Below are 21,603 nucleotides of genomic sequence, written 5' to 3'. Positions count from 1 at the left end.
TACATGTATGTATTTACTAAAATAAATGCACATGTAAGTGGACTCGCACAGTTCAAACCTGTGTTGTTCAAAGGTCAACTGTATTCAATTCTAAACTTACTGTAAACGAGTAAAAACTCTACTTCAAGGCCCTTTGGGAGATTATTGTGAAATATGGTGATAAAATGAAACAGGGTTTTGTCGGTAATGGGCCGTGTGAGCCACTGGCATGTGGGCTCCTCAGTGCGGCCTGGGTCAGGAGGGAGCGGACACAGGGGGCCAGGACCCCGAAACTCGGGCAGAGCATGCCCTTCTGTCTCCAGAACCCTCCCCACCCCCAGGATGCTCCTTAGTGTGCCAGTCTGACTCTCAGCCACTGACCCCAGCCCCGCCACATGCCACGTGTCTTCCAGCCTGAGAGTCCCTTCCCTTCTTCCCTCGCCTGTTGTCTCCTCTAAGCTCACTCCCATTTCCATCAGAACCCTTCTAAGGCTCAGGCCCTTTGAAGCACATCCAAAAAGAACATCACCTCCATGATCTGCCTGTAAACAAGCATGTGGCCTCCTCGTGACCGTCTGCCATCCACGACCTGTGCCCTGTGCGTCTTCCCTGAGACTCCTTGGGGACAGCTCATGTATATGCTCCTTACTGTCCCTGTTAAGTAAGAATCCCTTGACCAGCTCCCTGCCTGTGGACTGTCCCCTCTGGCCCTTCAACACGGGCAGCCCCAGGTTCAGTCTCTCCTATCTGTCCACGATCCCTGACGTGGGCTCCAAAGCCATGCCCTCCATGCTGGGGACTTCCAGGCAGGCATCCCAGCTTGCTGTTTCCCTGTCCCTTCAAAGCAGTGAGTCTAGGACACGGCTCATTATCCGCCCCCATTGCTCCCCCTTCCCCCACCACACACACATCTGTTTCTCTTCCGGTGTTGCCTTTCGGGTGATGGTGTCACAATCTCTCCATTTTTCACCCTCCGAATACTGCCAGATGGAAGTTAGGGCATCTTTCTGATTCCTTCCTTGCTCTGCACACCCACAGCGGTCATTTCATTTGGATTTTTGCAGTGATCTCCGGAGTGGCCCGCCTGACCCAGGCCCTCCCCCAAAACCCCCTAAGCACCGCTGCCAGATACCTTTTCAAAATGTGGATCCTCCAGTGCAAACATGCCTCCTTCTATTCTAGAACCTTAGACACAAATTCCTCAGCCCAGGATTCAAACTGCCCACAACCGGGGCCCAGTCCACCTTTCCAGGCATGTTCAGCTTCTTCTCAGGTGCCTCACGGCCTGAAGTGGCCTTGTCCTCCTCTGAGGCGGGTCCTGCATGCCTTGTATCCACGCCACCTTTCTGCTCAGAGCCCCCACCTCCCCAGTTTGTCTAGTATAAGCCCCCACCAAACCCCTCTGAGAAGCCACTCCTGTATCCACCACCCTTAGCACTTGGTTAAATCATGTCTCAATTCTGACATGAGCCGTGTCTTGGGTTTTTATGTGCGCCTGCCCTGGGCACCAGAAAGCAAGTGTGTGTTATTCTTTTGTGAGGGTCTCAGTCACCGCTGGGCCCCCAGCACCAAGGACCAGTGCACAGCTTGGATGAGGAAGCTGTCGGAGAACAGAGCCTTTCCTAACGCTGCCTCACGTGATGTTTTGTGTCCAGTAAGTGGTCAAACATGTGCTGAAGTGAAAAAAGGTAAAACACGTTTGCTCTAAAAATGAAGGCACTGTTTGAAAACGAAGATGAAACATAGGCTTTTCCTCTGGGACTCTGGGAGCTGTCCCTGCCTATGTTCAGTATGTGACGTGCCCAGCTTTCTGTTGGCCTTTGGGCATCAGCACAGAGACCACACAAGAGCAGAAGATGGACACTGGGCTGCGGGAGGAAGGGGCAGCCAGGCCAGGCCTCCTGCTGGGAAACATCCCCAGTCCAAAGAGGCTGCTGGGCCCCGCCCTTGGCCGGGCCCTGGGAGCCATGCCCCCTGCACAGGCTTGTGGCCCTGCGGCGTCCTCGGCTGCTCGCTTGTGCTGAAGGCTGTCGGCCGCCCCGTTATGCTCCCTGCTCTCCACTGCCCTCTGGTTCTAACAGCCTGTCTTTCCAGAGAAAGTTCAGATATTTAGAATAAGAAACACATGTCCACCAGACAACCACAGAAAGCAAAACAAAACTTTTCCATAATGAAGCACAAATATTGACAAAAGGAATTGTGTCTGCTAGGCCACAAAGGACATTTTCCACAAATGATTAATCCCCTTCTAGAGGTTACAAATTTCTCTGTAGAAAAAAACCAAGCTGAATCTCACATATTCCTCTGTGAACAAGTGAAGATGCTAACGTTAAAAGGTTAAAGGCAGAGGCCCATCCCGGAGAAGAATTTTCCTCGTAAAACCCCATGTGATGGAAGTGGTTAATCCCTGTAACGAAAAGGAGGAATGTTTCCCATCCCAGGGAGAGCGTGGCCTGTGAACAAGCCCCAGTGAGGAGTCCAGCCTGCTGAGGCCCCGCAGGCCCACACTCCCCGCGGACCGTACCCCCGGCCAGAGCTCTCCCAGGACGGCCACTCGTCCACTGGCCCTGCTTGTGCATGTGGCCCCAGAGTGTCCCCACCCTGGCCCCAGGAAGTTCAACTTCAAGACACACCACCTCATCGCCAGCCTGTGCCGGCTGCTGTCTCTAGATATCTGTGAATTTTTCAGGCCGCCCAAAGCCACGTGGTGTGTCCTGTGGGTGGGGGAAGGGTGGGAAGGAGAAGGGGGCTGCTGAGAGGGATGAAGCTAGACTTCCCTCCTGGCACTGAGTTTTAGCCCCTCACAGAGTCATCAAAACTATTGGAAACATCTGTGCACTTGACAGAGCCTGAGAAAGAAAAATCAAGCCTGTTCAGACAAAGAATCGCAGACTGAGTCAAAATTCTTTTTCAAAAGCTTTAGGGAACTTAGTAACAGACTCTAGTACCAGAAGAATCTGTTTCCTCACAGTGCTAGAATTACTATTTTTAAAAAAATCCTATCTTCTTGGCTTTACTCCTGAAAATCAACTGACTTTTCCCATAAGAATCTCCACACAAATCCGTGCAGGGAGGATTAAGTGGACGTTTTCTAGTCCAGAGAAGAGGCAATTTGTGGATTTCTGTCTCACCATTCACATTTGAATATTTTAAACACATTCCAAAGCTTGTCTTTAAAACCAGGTTTGTTAATTAAAAACAACAAAAACTTTTTTTTTGGTATAAAAGATGAACTATTTTGAGGAAGCAACGCAAGTCATTAAAGTCTTTTAAGAATTAAGTCCTAATCAGAAAGAGTTCAGATAACATACAGCATTAAACATGTCTTACTTGCCGTCAGTGACGTCTCTACCCCCAGTGGTACAATTTCATTACTAGGTTGAAAGAGTTACTAGTCCATTTATCTGGTTTAAAATTTTACTTTTTCTTTCCAACCACACTTTGTGACAATTTTCAGCGTCTTTTTCATGCCTATGTGTTTTCCGGTCTTCTGTTGTGGGCTCCTTACCACACACATTCAGTTCAGGACTGCAATTCATGAAAAGTCTCAATTTCCATGACTCACGTTAACTCGTGTGACAGTCTCATCAAAGATAGTTCTTTTTTTCCCCCAACTCTCTTGTCACCTTAAAAAACTAAAGGTGGTGACTAAACAGCATGACAGTAAAATGGCCTTAACTGGAGGGTGGACCATGGATTCTATAACGAAATGCCTCCTCCATGACCACCCGTCCCCCCCGAAAGGGCTGCAGGGACTCCAGTGGCCCAGACGCACAGACAGTAGAATCAAACCAGAGTCCCTCTGCCTGAACTCTCTCCAGAATGGCTGAAAATGAGTAAGTTGCTGTGTTTCATCTAAAAGAATGAAATACTCATCTCTGATCAAAGGCATGTGAACCTTCAACAATGACCGAAGAACAAAATTTCACTTTTTCCTGGAGAAACCATGTTATATTGATTTGATTTGCCTGAGCCCAGTTAAGGGCAGTAAGCGAAGCAGACCACGGCCAGGGACGTCTCCCTGTTGCTCTGGTGTCCCCTCCCTGGTGCCCTGTGATGAGGCACGTCTACGTTACGAGACCAGACAGTTCTTGAGAGACAAGAGCAGACACCTGGTTTGAAGGACCGGCCCCAGAGGAGCCCTGGGGCAGGTTCTGCCAGAGGAACAGGGGCTCTTTTTGACTGGCTCGGTGGAGGATGTCTTCCTCCCTGCACAGGATTCTGCTTTGAGAACCTAAGATCGATTGCAGGTGGGTGTCTGGTCAATTCTCTGAGAGCACTTCCAAGGAGAGGGGGATGTGGTCTAACAAAAGCCACCTCCCCCTGAAGAACAGTCACCTTCTACAGCCCAGGACAGCGCGGGCGCTCAGAGACCTCACAAGAGGGGCTTGCGGTTTTCTGGAGGCTTCACACAGAGCAGACCACAGAGTGGTTCCTCGGTTAAAGGGGATTAGAAAGAACAGCTCTGCTGGCGGCCGTGGTTACGAGAGAAAGGCGACCACTGGCAGCTGGAACAGATCCCCAGCGACTCGTATTACCCCGGCTGCTCACTCGCCCAGGCTTCTCCCGGGGCAGCTTCGCGGAGGCCGGGGGCTTGCGCCTCTCAGCGGCCGACCTAACACCTAAGGCTGTGACCATCAAGCCCCCTGCTCACCCCAACCCCGAGGCCAAGTTCACGGGAGAAGTCGTCACCAGAACCTGCTGCGCGGTTTCCAAGAGGACCAGTGGGGAGGCTGTCACGTGTCGGGGGTGGGAAAGGAATCCGTGAGAACCGAAAACGCTTCAGATGGCAACAATTCTGTTTCTTACCACCCTCCCTCAAGAAAAAGAAAAAAGAAAATAGGAAAATAAATAAATAAAAAGAAGTCTGCGACAACGTGAGAAAAAACTCTTTCAAAAGCAGCAGGTCACCATATCCAACATTTTATCCAGGAAAGAAAGACGGAGCACAGTGTTCAGGGAGGTCAATCCTCACTCTTCTCTAATGTGGTCACACCCTGGTTTTGACGTGGAAATAACTCTTGGAAGCCTTCTTGCCTGTGCTACATACGAGGTGCAATGGAAAGTTAGATGTCAAGATGCTAAATTTAAAAGATGTAATTAAAAAGGCAAGCTTTCAGTGTCAGGCAAATCCAAGAGAGGACATCTGCCGGGTATCGGGCCTCCGAGCTTCCAGAAGCTGACCTGGACTGACGCGGCAATCTCCTCACTCTGAACACATCAGAACGAGAGGTGCCAGGGGGTGAGCCGTGTGTGGATGACACACTTCGCTGGCGGACAAGCAGGAAAAGGAAGGGGAGTCAGGAAGCAGACACCTGACCCCCTGAACTACCTGTAATCACAGGTCCTGGAAAGCACGGCACCTCTGAGGACAACGCAACCCAAAGGAGTCTGTCTGCTGCATTTCCTGAGAGGGCAAGACAGTCTTTTCTCAGGAAAAGTTCATTTGAAATGCCTCTTTTTTTCTTCTGAAGACTAAGGTGTGACAGGCAGCCAGCCGCCTGGGCCCCTCACCTGAAGGAAAAACAGCTCCAATAAACCACCTGCCTTGAGTCTGAATCAAAACTCTTACTGTCATCAACAGTAACTTTGGTCAGTTTCTCGATGTGCCACTATTTTAAGAAACACTTCTGTTACATTTCTACCTAAACTGTATTTTTGAGAAATCTGCCTTTTCTTAGAACTGAGGTTCTCTACTCCAGTGCGGGGGATTTTGTTTCTCTGGCTGAGTAACTAGAGTGAGAAGAGCCTGCATTCTTTCTGTGGCTTCACAGGATCTCCCAGAACACTTGTTAAAAGTAACAAAAAGCCGCAGTCACTTAGAAAGAGAGGGAACCAGTGGCAGGTGTCACCCTCACCAGGCTGCAGGTGGGGAGGGCTGTCCCCGCTCGTAGCCGGGCGGCAGCTCCTGTCCGGGCTGCACGGGGATGATGCTCTCGTATCAGTGAGTCAACGACTCGACCTTGTGAAGAGCTCAGAGTCATCCACACGCACGTGGCCACAGCGCAACCAGGGTGGTAGGAGTAAAGACGGCAGGAGTAAAGCAGGCTTCAAGCAGGAGCCTCCCCCTTCTTCAGTGGCTGCCCATTCAGCAGTGGTCAGTGGTTTGCTGTGGGGCCACCAAGCCGTGCAAGTCCAGGCACTAACTCAGAGCATCATTCTGTCCTGAGCCCCACCCCCAGGGCCTGACACATACAACCGCCGCTGAACCCACTGCAGCCAAGCGAGCTCAGAAAGAAGCCGATGCAGACAGTGACTTGTGACGGCAAGTAACGAACGTCAATCGCCCAGCCGTGACAGAGAAGGAAGTAATTTTAAAATGAAGCTAATTTCTATCCAGTGCCCAGTACACGCGAGGCACTGTTCTAAATGCACATTTTTTTCTAGATGCCACTTTTTATTTTTGTTTTTCTGTTTTTGTGGGATTTTTTTTGGGGGGGGTGATTATTTATTTTTTAATGGAGGTACTGGGGATTGAACCTAGGACTTTGTGCACGCTAAGCACGCACTCTACCACTGAGCTGTACCTCCCTCACAAACACACACTTTTAATGCCCACAGCCCTAGCAGGGAGGAGCAGTACCGTCCCCATTTACAGATTAGGAAACCGAGGCACAGGGATGTGTGCACAGAAGCAGCGCTCACAGGCCTGGCTGGGGAGTGCCTCCCTGTTCTTAACCACCTGCTGTTGGACAGTGAAATCTGCGTAACTACCTGCTGCACTCTGGGCGGTCGGGACTCTAACCGCTGTCCCGAGTGCTCTGTCTGAGGGGATGAGAACCATGTGCTGTCCTCACCCAGAAAGGCTTCTGACTCGATTTCATGTCCCCAAGGGCAAACTCCGAGGCCCTGGGAGACCTGGAGAGCTCCGCCTGGCCAGCCAGCTGAGTGGTCCCTTTGAGCCAAGCTCCCTCCTGCTTCTGGCACCTTCGGGACGAGGGGAGAGTGGGGTCCCAAGCACGTGGCCGGCCTCACCCTCAGTCCTGGCCAGGCCAGCCAGTGCCACCCAGCGCCAGGTATGCAGAAACAGGGCTGAACGCAAGCACGCGGCTCTTCCTGAGCAGTCTGAATGCAGCTTCCCTGCCTCAAAAACGTGAATCCAGCCACACTTTAAAGCGTCCTGGCATTAGTTACTTTACACACTTCCTCAATGCTGCAGTTTACATAAGCCCATCCCAGGTTCCATGGTGCAGACTGTCAGTTCACAGAGAAAGGTGACTGCCTTTTCAGCTCCGTAAAATTTCATATCCCCAGCACACTGCTATATATACTTCATGAAAGGTGAGTGAAACCGTTTACTTTTTTAAGTGTGTGGATTCATATATTCATCTAACACGCTTAGGGCAGTTCATGCCAAGTACAGGTCTCAACCGAATTTCTCATTCATTAAAAACAAGAACTGCGTGACTTTAGATCCAACACAGGCTCACACCTGCTCCCCAGCTTGGGTCACTTCCCCACAGGCTGCCCCGTCTTGCCTTGGTGATCCTTTTCATCCTGCCCTTAAGATGCTTTGTTCTATAGCAGCCTATATTTCAGTCCCATATTACTTTCCTTATAATATAAAATTCTGTTATATGAAGCAAACCACAGACTAATTATGCAGAGAGAAGGCAAACTATGAAAAATGCTTCTTTAATATGCTAGAAATATTCAGCTCCTATTCAGCTCTAGTGTGAAATAATAGAGTCTAGACCTCCCCAGGTAATTAAATCCACATTGTGTTTCTGGCTTCAGCTCCCTGCTGCTGGGTGGCCCTGGGAGGGTCCTCCAGCCTCCCTCATCTCCTCAGTGTCCAGAAGGCTTCTCCTCCCTACCTCAGGGAGACAGGCTCAGGACAAATGAGATAAGAATCTGGCAAGCATTTGATTTCTTTGGAACCTAAATTGTATTTTCACAAGATTGCTTTATCAGCATAAGTACCATTAATACGGGCAAGAATCAGTGCTAAACGTATATATTTGGAACAAAGAGATGGCGTATTTTAAAACGAATGTTTTCAAGGAAGGAAGTGTGTTTGTGGGGGCCTGTGGCTTGTATCTGTGACCAGCCTTCTCCAGCTCTGCTAAAGAGGGTTTCTCCAGGAGCCCCTCCTCAACAGACTCTTCCAGAACATTCTGAGCCTCATCTGAGAGTTACTACAGCACCGGGCAGATAAGTTTTCCTCAAGAATTTTCCAAGAGGCCTAAAAAACATCTCCCCACCCAGTTCTGAAATGGAACCAAACTCCATGATAACAACTAACTCATAACAGACACCATCAATTAAGTCAAATAAGCAGAACGTGGCTAAGTCATTTCCCTCGACAGATCTGCCTGTATCATCAGAGGCTGTTTAAACTTGAAATACGTAGGGTGGAAAGAACCTTGAGATGTGTGAAAAGTTACTGCCATTAGAGATACGGGGGTTTTCTGGTTACGCCTGGTTCAGAGAAACAGTGTATTTTACAAACTGACTCAGAAAACGATACCGTTTCCTAAATGTATTCTCCCAGATCATTCACTGACCCTGAAATGTTCTACCAGAAAAGTACAGAAAAGGAGCTGGCTACAAGAAAACCTTCCAAAAGCAGACAGCACACGTGCAGGCACACATGTGGGCGCAGCAGGGGCGCCTCCTGTGTAAGGCCTCGCAGGTGTGCCCCCTTCGAATGCCCTGCTCTGACTTACCCTGTGTTGTCTCACACCCCGTTTATTCTCCTCCCAAACGCAGAGCCCAGGATCAAAAGAAGAGAACCTGTTGTGGTGGTTCTACAGTCTTAGGAAGACATGTGACCCCTTCTGTGTACTTCTGAGCCCAGGAAGGACCCCTGGTCTCAATGAGGGGTACCAACGACATGCCACGCCTACTTAAGGAAACTGAGTTTTGGAGCGTAGCTCCCCAAGATGGTTAAGAGTCATGAGAACGTTAAGCTGAGAGCGACTGAGAGGGCAGGAGCCAGCAGGACCTGTGACAAGCATGCGTGGAGGAGTGATGTGCAGAAGTGGCTCCTGAGGGATTTCTGGGCCATGGGACAAAGTTCAGATAATGTGTTAGGTGAGGTAAACAGAAACTGGTAAGTAATCATCACAGATAAAAAATTTTATAGGCGGTTCTTTAAAAATTCTCATACCCCAGTAGAATGATTACTTTCTACAAACCTGCACTTTTGTTAGTGACTCACTCTTTCTCTCTCACTGGGTGCCAAAATCTGCTGTCCTCATAGCGACAGTCCCCAGGATGGTGCCGTATTTTCCTACAGGAGTGGTGCAGCCTCCGTTCCGAGTGCACAGAAGCCTGTCCTGCTGTAACTGATCCGAAGTCAACTAGTTAATGCACCCTGACTCCGGGACAAGGTCTTCTTTCTGTGGCGAACCTCCTGTGACTGGAGGCAGCCGCACGGTGGGGACCAGGGTGCCCCGGGAACTAGCACACGGCCTCTCCACGTGGCAGATGCCTGGTGCTGGCGGCTCCCCCCAGGGTGGGGAGCTGGAGAGTCAGGAGCCCCTTCCCAGACACGGGGCACTTCTGGACTCCCACCACCACCCATTTACACGCTAACCACCTGAGAAACCAAGTTATTCTTTCTTTTTGGATCTACCTCCAGAAAAGTCTCAATGTACCTTCCAAAGGCAGAACTTTCTACATTTATTTTTCTCCATGAATTTCATTCAAATACCTTACTTTTTAAAATAAACTTCTCAACTTATTTCTAGGGTAAACCCAGACCAGACCCATGAGGGGATTACCCAGTGAGACTGAGCCTGGGCTCGATGCGCCTCCACTGGGATGGCGGGCTCACCCACGGGGAGGCCGGGAAACGGCCCGGATGGAGTGGCCCGTCCCCAGCCCCCTCAGTCATGAGCCAGATTCTTCCTCACTTTTCTTCAGGTGGAAGTCTCATGTAACTGTTTAGATGACTCGATCACCTCATTTACTATTTTTTTTAAAAGAAAATAATGAGGATTACTCTGATGAAATATTTCCAAGTTCCAATTTTATTTTCTTAACTAAATGACTGTGGGTGGGTCCGCAGGGAGAGATGCTATTAGATGCCAGATGCCTGAACGTCTCATTTATCTTCTTCCTCATTATTACTACAGGCAGGAAATATTTGCTGAATGCTAATACACTGAGCTCTGAACAAAATCAAGTGAGCCATTATTTCTATTCTCTAGTCCTGTTACTCTAAGCATTCCAACTTCTAGGACTTATGACATAGTGACCTCAAAAAGTAGGTTGAGAAAGAGCTGATCACTCAAATCAGGAGGATTCTGAAAATAAAATCATTGTAGGAAAACAAAAATTTTAAACCAACTTATTTCTGTTCTGGAAACAACATTCAATACCATGAATTCTGCAAAAACGAGTGAGAAGAGCCCAAAGCCTGGGACTCTAGACTGGCCTTCTGGAGCATCCCCCACACTGGACTCTCCCCTCCGTCAGTAACTGCTTCCACATGATGCTGTCAGATAGTGGGCGGGCTGTGGGGACTGTGCATGGGGCAGGCGCCCACATTTTGTGGGGGGGGACCGAGGCCTCGTGTAGGAAAGCACAGCTCGTATCAGACAGCAAGAAACCCGGCAGTTCTGAACCGAGGGCAAGTCCACTGAAACCCCTACATGTCGTCAAATAATTTAAGAACTTGGACTAGAACAGGTGCACATCTCAGTAGGAATAGAGGCCCCTGCTGACAGCAATGTCCCCACTGGCTTTTACAGGGGACTCTGGGCATCTGTGCATCACATAAGCCCAGGATTCCAACTGCTCCTGTCACTTTATCTTATAGGTTTTTTGGTTCTACCAAGACAGAATCAAGGACACTTCAGGCCACCCCTGTAGAAGGCATCCCTGCCGACTTCTGTGCTGCAGGTCAGGTGCTCCCTCCCAGTGGTCAGCAGGGGGCAGGCCCAGGCCAGGGGCGCAGCCTGGGCTCTGAAAGGGTGCCTCATGGCCAACCTGCATGCCAGTGCCCCTGCTTCAATCAGAGCAGCCCCACTTCCAGGCACCAGGGCTCTGTGTAAGATCTAATTTAAAATAATGGGTTCTCCTGCTTAACATAAAACAAAACAGCAGCCTTGGAACACCCTGTTAGAAAACCGTGCAACAGCACCGAGACGGGCAGGTGATTTTTCTGAACCCATGAAGACGCGTCAGCATCTTCTAGCCCTGACACTCCAAATCTTTGCTCCTGGTACCATGTCCTGGCGCCTCTCTTAACCCGTGGCTGCTGTCTGAAATGTTGATGACAAACTGACATTTATGGATAGAAAGGGGCAATTTCATCTCAGACCAGAGACTGGCTACATTCACCTCTCCAAAGAAAGGGCTGGTTCCAGCTTACCTTGTCACTGTCCAGCGTGTTCTGAGATGTCCGGGAGGCAATTGAAATGGTATCAGGCTGGCTGCTGCCGTCACCCTGGCTATCCAGATCCTCTCCATCCCTGGGGATACAAAGAAATTCCTGACACTGCTGGATTTGTTTTTTAAGACTTGTGAAGACTGTCTACCAGCCATTGGAGAAATAACAGATTTGTTCAGAGGTGCAAATCAGTCTGCGTGACTGCGGCCACCACCACTGTATTAATGATGGTAATAGTCACACACAGCGATAATGACTCTTCCCTGAGGACAGGCTTTTTGCCAGGCACCGGGCTGAGTGTCTAACATCTATCATCTCACTGAGTTCTCACGATAATGAAATACAGTTGTATGATCACTGCCATTTTAGAAATGAGAAGCTACATAACTTGTCCAAGGTCACATGCATGACTGACACATGTGCACAGATTAACACTTGGGGGGAAAAGGGACATGATTAGGGATTTGCATGCAGACCTTCATTTACTTTAAGTCAAAGGGGTTCTCATCTAGAAGCAATTTCATTACTAAGAATGATGTTATGTATGAACTGTATTTTTTAAAAAAATATTCTTCAAAATATTTAAGAAAAATGACTTGTGAAAAAGAGTAAGTTACCATCGCCTTGTTCCTTATGGGAAAACAAGCGTAGGAAAAAGCCCCCGGCACGCACCTCCTTCCCCTCTGTCTGGCCGCCGGAGCCGTCTTGGGGATGTGGATGGGCTCCTTCAGGGCTCCTTTCAGGTGGATGGTTCTCTCCTGGATCACCTCCCGGATGTGTTTGATCCAGTCCTGCTTGTTCTCTATACTGGAGGCCTTGACAAGGCATTAAGAGTCGATCACGACACAGAAGGGGCCCTTTTCAGACCCTGCACTCACCACACTCAGGGCCCCGCGTTCCTTGAGTCGCCCGTTTTAAAAATAACTTCTCAGCAGAAAAGCAACCACATCCTGCATTTAATTTGCCACCAAATAAATGACCCTGATCTTGAATATTTTATCATCAAAACCATTTTTATTTTATAGTGTTCATGTTATTCCAGGTCTCTGAAAAGTCAAGTAATCTATCCTTTCCCAGCCCCATGACCTTTTAAACAACTCTGGGTAAATATGAAAACACAATCAGCCCTCAAACCCAAGTGTCCTGAGGTCCTTTAGGCGAAGACGAGTGGTCAGCAGCCCATGGAGGGTCAGCAGGGATGTGAATGCGCACCCACACATCTGGCCGCCTTGCCCCCAGGACTGCACCCACTCACACCCTGTGGAGCCAGGGCCTCCCTGATCCTCCTGTTATAAATGAGGAACTGCAACATGGACACACTAGAAATGCGCCCAAGGTCACGCTGCCGGCAGGTGAACACGCCGGAATTTCCGGGGGGTGGACGCCTGAGCCCGTCCCTGCAAAACTCTGTGTGTAGCTACCTCTGGTTATACCACTGGGATAGACCAGGGTGACCCACTGCCAATGACACAGGGCGGATTTCCCTCACCTCCCCGCAGCTCTGAAGGGAGGGTCTCTGACAACGACACGTAGCAGATACTAACAAGCATTTGTTGAATGAACACATATGGCATCACTTTTTCCAGATTTTTTCCTTTCACTGCACCTCAAAAGAGGTTGTTTTTTTTAAAAAAAAAAAAAACAAAAAAAAAAAACATGTTCTAGGCCTTAGTAACAGTTTTAAATTTCCTTACGGAAAACATCAACCTCCTATGATATAAGCACAATTCCCTGTAAAGGATTAAAACAATTGTCAGTGGGATTACGGATGAGATCACGAAGGGAGGAGAACCCAGTGCTTCCTCATGGTGCACTGTGTTCTTGAAAATACAGTCAGAGCCCATGCTGGGAAAGGAAATTAAAATCGAGAATGCGCTTTCTAAATAAAATGTTTGAACGGGAGATGTGTCTCCAAAGTTGTTTAGGGGAGGAACAGGGAAAGAAATGCAGGAACAAGGAGCCCCTTGCTCCTCTTCCCAGATCAGATGTCAAGAGAGCAGTAAAACCCGTTTCTTCTGGGGTGGGAGGCAGGGTGACTAGGGGACAGGGGAGTCTGTGCGTGAAATAAGCATCTCAGACGGAAACCTGTGAACAACACAGAACTATTAGAATTTAAATGCTTGATACACACGTTTGGGAGGTTAAACAAAGAGAAGTATCTGAAAAGAACACTTGGCAGAGTTTGGAGACAATGGAGAATGACATTTATTGAGAGCAATTCTCCTAACCTTAGAGAAATTAAATGAGGATAAAAGGTACCAATTTTTCAGGAGCAGTATGAGAAAGGTAACCACCTAAAGGGCGAAGTAAAAGGTCCCCCTGGATAAGAGGAGGGAATAATTTGTTCCATAGTCTTGGTAGTCTTGATCTGCTTGAGAAAGAATTTAGAAATAAAATTCCCCTTTCCAACTATAAAGGTAAAAAAGGTCACAATTTAGTTCTACAAAGACCAGGCCATCACAGCTCTGTCATTGCCACCATTACTGTCACCACCACCATCTACACCATCACCATCTCTACCACTGTCTACACCCTCACCACCATCTAGACCACAGCCGCCAGAACCGCTGCTAAAATATCCACCACCACCATCACCAGCACCACAAAGCCATCCCTGAAATTAATGGGGACATCATTTCCTTTAGTCTCTCATTAAAAGCCAGAAAAATATTACCCTAAATCTAGAAAACTTCCATTTGGTAAAGCCTGCAGGAAGACTTACTCTCCGATGGCATCATCAGTGTCTTATCACATCCTATGTGAACGTAGTCCGTATCTGGCTAACGTATCTGGCACTGTTTCTCAGATGCACCCTTTGGCTTTTGTCACTGCAGCTAATCTGGATAAATACTCAACTTCAGTTGGACATTTTAAGGCCTTGAGTATACTTCAAAATTTTATGCCTTAAAAAAGCTCAGCTATCTAATATTTAGCTATCAGTGCAATTTACATTTTATAGGGCTTCACGCCAGTACTAACAAGAACACGCTGGGTTAGTAATCATATAGTCATCACGAAACAATCCATCATTTCCATGAGAATAAAGACCTTAGGAACACAGTGGCTTCCACAGTCAGCGGTCACTGAAGCACAGGCGATGTCTGCTTGAAAAACTCACAGTTGCTGGAAATACCGTAGAGAGATTAAAAGGAATGCAAGGGACAAAATCGCTGACATGCAAGTCCCCACACCAGAGGCCCATTAAGCTTCTGGCTCGTCTCCCAATATTCTACAAATCTTCCACTACATCTGCCCCAAAACATCCTGAAGTCGCTTATGGTCTTTCCAGACAGCTCAAAAAGACAGTTCCATCTGTATCTTCTCAAAGGCAGAAGGAGGGAAGCCCAAAAGACACTCCAGAGCCCTGTATCACTCCTAGGAGAGATTTGTACAATCAAAACAGAGTTCAAATCAAATATTCAAAGATACATTCCTCCCTCAAAGACAGTGTGCAAAGCACCCTCAGCGTTTTGAACACTGTACCTGATCATCACCCCCTCTTTTTAAACTGCCTCCAAATTAGAAAGCCAGAGTCTAGGACCCCGTGAAGACTCCTGGCCCGCGCAGCCTTGAAACTGTCAAAGGCCCTCACAAATTCATCAGGTGCCTGTTTTCCTCTGAAAACCAGAGGCCAAGTGTACAACGGGCACTACTGGCCCATGTCTCCCTCCTGTTTCTCAACTTTCTGCAACTCTTATGGAATCACCCAATTCTCTGCAAGACTGGGAGAATGGAGACACTCGGAAAGACCTTTCTCCACCTGATTTCTTGGTGAGCAAGCAACCGTTTAGCTCAAATTACTTCACTACTAGAACACCAAACCGGATTTATTCCACTGTTCTTTCTGTGGTAATCACCAATCTCAACAGAGCACGGACAAAACAAATCAAAGGCTATGAAAACCAACAGGTCCAACAACAGGAAAAAGTATACATAGATAAACTTGTCACAAAGCACAGTTCCAAACTTCAAACAGACGTACCTTAAGGACAATTTTATTATCTGAGGTTGGCGTCCTCCCCACCCACAGTGCAAATTTGCAAGGATCTCCTTCAACGTGTTCTGTGACACCCAACTCTGAGGTCTGCATAAAGAGACAATTATATAGTTAGGCGACAGTACAATTCTGGCAGGATATAGAACAAAGACTAAGAAAATCATTTCTGGTGACTTGTGATCATGCTAGCTTATAACATCATAGTTTGTTCACATTGATACATAATCCTTAGCTCTCACTTGAGTTAAAATGATAAAATTTTGTTCTTAGGCTACACACAATTGGCTTAATCTCTTTCACTTCCTCTGAGTACCTCGTCTAGAGATCCTGATGCGAGTCAACCAGCAAATGAAGAAGAAAACCAAACTATTTGCAAACGTCATTATCTGGAAAATCAAGAGTTGTCTATTTTCAACCTGACAAACAGTAAACTTTGTCTGTTCCAGTTGCAAAAGAGCTGCCACTGTGTATTTTCATTAAGGAAGTAGTTTCACAGAAGACAAATGATGTTTTAATGCTCAGTTATTTTCCAATGTGTTCATCCACAGCATTAAGCTTTAGTAGTTCACCAATAACTTTAATGGCTGAGACGAACTTTCTCTCTGTAATACGTGCGTCTGCAACGTGCAGAACACGGAAGAGCAGAGATGAAGGCCAACATCTTCAGCCCCTCCCCCACAATCAAGTCCACCCCAGTGTGTTCTCTCCCCCGCCCCCAGCAGAGGAAGTGATTCATCATCGTGTCCTCTGAGGGGAGCTTAACTTTTAAAAGATGAAGTGAAGAAGTATCAGCTTCTAAAACAGACCAGCCTGGCCTCTAAGGACTGACTAAAGCCAGCTAGTGAAATGACCAGCCAGGAAGGCTGCATTGTTTCTGTCCAGTTACAATATGATCTAAAATGATGTAAGGTGGGCGGTGATCCAGAAGACAATCTCAAACAGGATACAAGCCAAAGAAAATGGTATGAAAATCATTAGTTTGAACTTGCAAATTCCAGATTATTATTAAGATGATTTCTGCACTGGGTAGTATTCTGTTACTTTGGAGATCTGATTAATACATGGGTGTCATAAAAATGTATAACATATAAGTTGTCCAAATTCCAAGTATCTACCAATATGTCTAAGTGCTCTGTCATAACTTGTGAAGAAGAAACCAAATTCTACTGCATTGTCTATTGTTTCTCTGATTGTGATTTTCCTTCGTTTTGCCCACCGGCCCCTGCCCAACCCTGCCCAGCAGTCCTGTGCTGAGCCCTCTGAGATCATGACCACAAAGGGAAGATGGAGGTCAGAGGACCCAGAGGACAACACCTGCCCGAGACTTTTCTGAGAGTCGTCTTGTGGTTTACAGAGACTTGGTTGGGGTTGCCACCAGTGGAAAAAAAGTACCATATACGTTTCTCTTGCCAGGAAGTACACTGACAAGTGAAATAAGAATTCAAATGCATCACTGTGTCTACCAAGCACTCGAGGGAGGCTGTCGCTAGGCAGCTGGGGTTGTGGATCTTGAAAACTATTTTTGCTCACAGACATTTTCTCTAATAGCCATACTTTGCTGCTGTAAAGAACTGTAAATCTATTTTTCATAGATTTATTTTTAGCGAAAAAAACCCCAAATCTCATCATTAACAGCCCACGATGAGCCACCCTATAAGGCTGCTTAAGTAAATTCCAATGTTGATGAATGGAAAACTCATTATGATGATATGAGAACTCACTTAACCACAGTCTGATATGGTCAATTTATATAAAGCTAGTTAAGGGCACACGGGAGATAAATGATTTCAATTCACTTGCAAAGTGTTTTCTTATCCCACAGTTAGTTTCTACGGAATTTAGAAAGTTTCCCAAGTCAAGGGCTGCTCAAACTCACGAGCGCCCTCTAGTGGACTCAAGCCTGCGATAATTTCACTGAAGATGAAACTATGACAATTTCTGACTCACATTTTAGGACAGTTTGGGAGGTTAAATGAAGGCAACAAACAGTAATTTTCCTCTACCTGCAAAAAAGCTGCAATTGTGTTACCTTTAAACTTACAATCTCGAAGGCCTGTACTTACAAACAATTTGCTTTTATAAAGGTACTTGCTTCTCCCACTGGAATCTTTCACTTCTTTGCTAAATACTAAGGACATTTCAAAAAGGAAGAGGTGCCGCTCTCGACCCTTTCGAATTAAGGTTTTCGGGTCCCACACTTGGAAGGATTCCTGCAGGATGAGTTCTCCCTGAGACTCAATGTTTTCATCAAACCCTAGAAAATGAAGAAAAAAAAGGGCACAGTCAATTTGAAAGCAAATAAAAGATGATGCGTGAGACCGCATTACGGCTACTGAAACATTTGTAAAATGTCCATCAATTAAATCTCAGAATAGAGATTCCCCTCTGGCTTCAGTCTCCCCAGCACTGACCCATATGACACAGCTCTACATATACCTTCCCTTCGATTCCTCACAGCTTTATCCTCACCATTTGAGACCTGCTTTAACGCCCTCCCGCCTCAGCCGTCATCACAGCATTCCCACACACAAGACTTCTTCCAGAATGGCTCCGGGACTCCCTCACTGGCCGCCATCCACTTTCAGCCTGCGTCTCGACCCTTTGCCTCCTCAGCCTGACCCTCCTCTTCCCAGACATCCTGCTGAATGAAGCCTCAGCCTGTCTTTGAGGCCCTGGTCTGGCCTTCCTGCAGGGAGACATCCCTGACGACCCTTCCCTGGGGAATTTTCTCTCCTTTGAGCACAAAACTCTTTAAGCAAGTTGAGCCTTGCTTTGGCCACTGGCTGGTTTCACTGCTGCTGTCTGGTCGTGAAGTGGCCCCACTGAGGCAGGGGTGACTAGTTATCTCCTAGCTTCCACCCGTCCCCTCTTCTGTACTAGAAGTTGCCCTCTGTGACGCTCAAACCAGCACCGCGATTCCCAGCCCCTGTGCGGTCAGGGAGCCACACCTGCGCTCACCTAGGCTCCCTCTCTCCCCACTGCCTGCTGGATGGAACGCGCTACCATGGCCTTGACACCTCCTGCACCTGGTCAACCAGGACAACACCCTGGGGCTGGAGAGAGACCAGCCAGACAGCAACTGAGTCCTCGGTGACTTCGTGAGGGCCGCGCACCAGCTCGGGATTTTACATCAAGGAAAGAAAGGGTGTTCCGGCTTGGCCTCTGATTTTGGGGGTATCTGTAACAAACAGCTGCTCCCCCGCCCTAACTAGTGTACTGTTCCACGCGACTGATGGTGACAACAGGCTGGCAAAGCACCTGGGGCTGGATCACTTCTTTAAATAACTCCGTGTAGCCTGAAAATCAGAGTTAAGCTGTAACACCAAGATAGCTTTCTTAAACAGAAGCATTCGTGGAAATTTTACCTGTGACGATAATTTTTAAGCGTATTTAACTGACTCTCTCTTTGCCACATTACACACCCTGTTCAGCTGCACAGGAGGGGATGTAGTACCTGCTTAATTCAAAGCTCGAGCAAGTGGGGCAGTGGATGCAGAGATGGGGAAGATACAAGCTCTGTTAGGATTTTACATCTGGGGGGAAGGATCGACCTGTCCATCTAACACGGAGACCAGGTAGCCGCTGGCAAGTGACAGGAGGTGCCACAAGGGTTCAGAGCAGAGAGAGGCAGCTCTCCGATGAGGGGACAACGACAGGCTTCTAATGAGGTTGAAGTATATCACGTGATCCTTAAGGGACGCAATGAGACCAACTGCTTAAAAAAGAAGGCGCCGGCATCTCAGCTGGTAACTCCCGACTAAACACAGAGGCACGAAGCCGGGCCATCCAGGCGCGGGAGGGCATGGGCAGTGACGGCGGGGACCCACCTTCCAGCATGCTGAGGTGCATGGCGTCGTTGGCCCGCTTGGGCACACTGAGCATCACCTCCAGGCCGTCCTTGATCTCCCCCTTCCCTTCCTCGCAGCATGTGAGCAGCTCCTGTGGGAGACCACACCATGAGCCCAAGACCCCGAAATGCTCCACCAACTAGGCCTTCGCAGAAATGGGTATGAAAACCCGTGACTTTCGAGATAAAAACAGACTGTGGTCAACTGGGCAGAGATTCTCATGGAAAGCCAATCACCATCTCTTTATCCAACGGAGGAAAGGGTCTGTCCTGCTCAAGTCAGGCTGTTTCTTCACCTCACAGTAAACCAGATGCAGTCAGTTTAAGATGGAATTAGTGTACGCGTTAACTACCAAGCCTCAAAAGTGACAAAAATATTTAATTAGTGCAGCGAGGCACATTCAGCTGCTGGTTCTAGCTGAAGGTCAAGCCGGACTCTGACTAGTACTGCTGTTTTCCACTGGATCCTGGCATGGTTCTGAGCTCTTTGGGGCCATGAAAGCGATGTCCCCTCGACCCTGGAACCACCCTGCTCACAGCAGGAAGGGCATTGCTGCACAGAAACCTGCAGGGAAATGCTCTCCTCTGTGCTGGGACCTCAGAAAGCTCTAATGATTTTAAGTACACCTCGCTGGGTGTACTTACATTTTAGATCTACGTAGACAAATGAATGCCTGTTATTAACTAAGTGACAGCAGGGACAACAGATTCACATTCTGGTGGGCTCCAAGATAGATTCGCACCAGTGTCTTACTGGTTATTATTCATCTGTAATAGTAACAACAGCTTTTTGTATCCCAGTGTCCAACAAGAGGATGTCACACTGCAGGTGGCTCTGGCTGCACCCTGGATGCTTTACAGCAACGCAGCTACCTGATGGGCACCTTTTCTCAAGGCCAGATGGTGTGACCTATTATTGTGAGTAGCTTGGCAAAAAGTGCTTTGAAAATGCAATGCACTGAGACTAATTTTACTGGCAGAAAATCCTCCTCGTTAGGGTCCTCAACATAGCTCATTACTGCTCTCCTGAAGAACTCCTGGGCAGAATAAAGTCAGGTTTATAAATTAAAGCAGCGGTTTAATAGTGAATGACTAGATGTGAGGTCACTGAGGAAGAGATCTTTAGTAGAACCATATGCTAAAAACCAAACCCATCAATCTTGAGGACACTAAGCAATAAACTGCCCTTGCAGAGTTAGAAAGCAAAGGGCAAACATGCATATAAACAACTTAGCCTCCTGGCTTCTATTTTGTGTTTACAGCAACCACATACTTCTCCCGCGATGGCCATCAAGTCACTTCACGGGATTCTGACACAGAGCGCTGGAGAGCCTTTCCAGTAGAAGAATGCCATAACGGTCCCCCTTCACAAGAGAATGCAGCCACTTTTTACTGTTGCTAGATTTTTTTTATTAACAAAAAGAGTAAAGAAGGGTTTCAGGCATTCATAACTTCTTCTGTATTTCATTTCTATCTAGCAAAATTACATTACCGCCTCCTGTTGAGCTAGGATTGAACTGGGGACATAGCTGGGTTCATGAAATATTGTTACAGGGAGGCATGGATGATGGGTACGTTCTAAGGCTCAATGATGTTCACCAGCCAAGGAAACTTCTATTATGAGACAGAGGTGGTAAATTATTTTTCTTTTAGTCTAGATGATGTGTATCAATTATCTATAATGAATTCTGTAACAACTCTTACCACAAATTCTAAGTTTTCTTTACCATTCTATTGTCAAGACTAATTGTTTTTTGATTTTTACAAGTGGGATTTTAATTATAATCTTTCATACAAAAAAAAAAAAAAAAAAAAAGCAGAGGTCAGTTTGACACAAGCCATACTGGGAAAACTGGTACTAATAAAACTGGTACTGATAATTTCCCTTTCCTTTCTCATTTTATGTTGCAGACTAGGGTCATTCAGCGAAGTTCAGGTGCTCGATCAAGGAACACAGTCTTATTTACCTGATGCACTGAGAAACTGGTCAGGAAAACAAATGCACTGAATAGAAAAAATGTCAGAGCAGTAGTGCACAATTCATAACATTTTGTGGGCTGTGTGAAGGTGCTTCATACATACTTTTAAAAGGAGCTGGTACTTCGTTATTCGCTGCACCGGTTTAATAAGGTAGGAAGAGATGGAATTGGCTAATCCATGCCGCTGCTGTATCTCCTGAATTTAAAAAAAATTATACATGTGTGTGTATACATACACGTACACACACACCCACACACAATCACTGTGTAAGTTAGCATGAACTGAACACTTACACTTATTTACCCCCATAATGAATACAAACATACCACTTTTCCTGTAAATATAAAGTAGAAACCACTATTGATTCTTTTAATAAGCTGGACATAGAATAGTAGCTCTCAGTCAAGTTATCACTTTGACCACTGAAGACAGCAGTGTTTCCTCTGCATCGCGGGCCTT

General features: G+C 47.2%; 1 protein-coding gene across 4 annotated transcripts in view; it reads right to left on the bottom strand.

The window, feature by feature from the left end:
- TRIO (trio Rho guanine nucleotide exchange factor) overlaps positions 1–21,603 on the bottom strand; it is a 332,063-nt gene that overhangs the window by 76,585 nt on the left and 233,875 nt on the right. For all 4 annotated transcript variants that reach the window (XM_074356326.1, XM_074356339.1, XM_074356335.1 and 1 more), the window contains exons 28-33: positions 21,247–21,339; positions 19,145–19,256; positions 17,381–17,571; positions 15,303–15,404; positions 11,993–12,135; positions 11,303–11,402 (exon numbers count right to left, since the gene is read on the bottom strand). In XM_074356326.1, coding sequence (XP_074212427.1) covers positions 11,303–11,402; positions 11,993–12,135; positions 15,303–15,404; positions 17,381–17,571; positions 19,145–19,256; positions 21,247–21,339 — 741 coding nt within the window. The remainder of the gene's footprint in view (positions 1–11,302; positions 11,403–11,992; positions 12,136–15,302; positions 15,405–17,380; positions 17,572–19,144; positions 19,257–21,246; positions 21,340–21,603) is intronic.

The sequence above is a fragment of the Camelus bactrianus genome, chromosome 3 (genome assembly GCF_048773025.1).
Source record: "Camelus bactrianus isolate YW-2024 breed Bactrian camel chromosome 3, ASM4877302v1, whole genome shotgun sequence".
Taxonomy (NCBI): domain Eukaryota; kingdom Metazoa; phylum Chordata; class Mammalia; order Artiodactyla; family Camelidae; genus Camelus; species Camelus bactrianus.
This window is presented reverse-complemented; position numbering and strand designations above follow the sequence as displayed.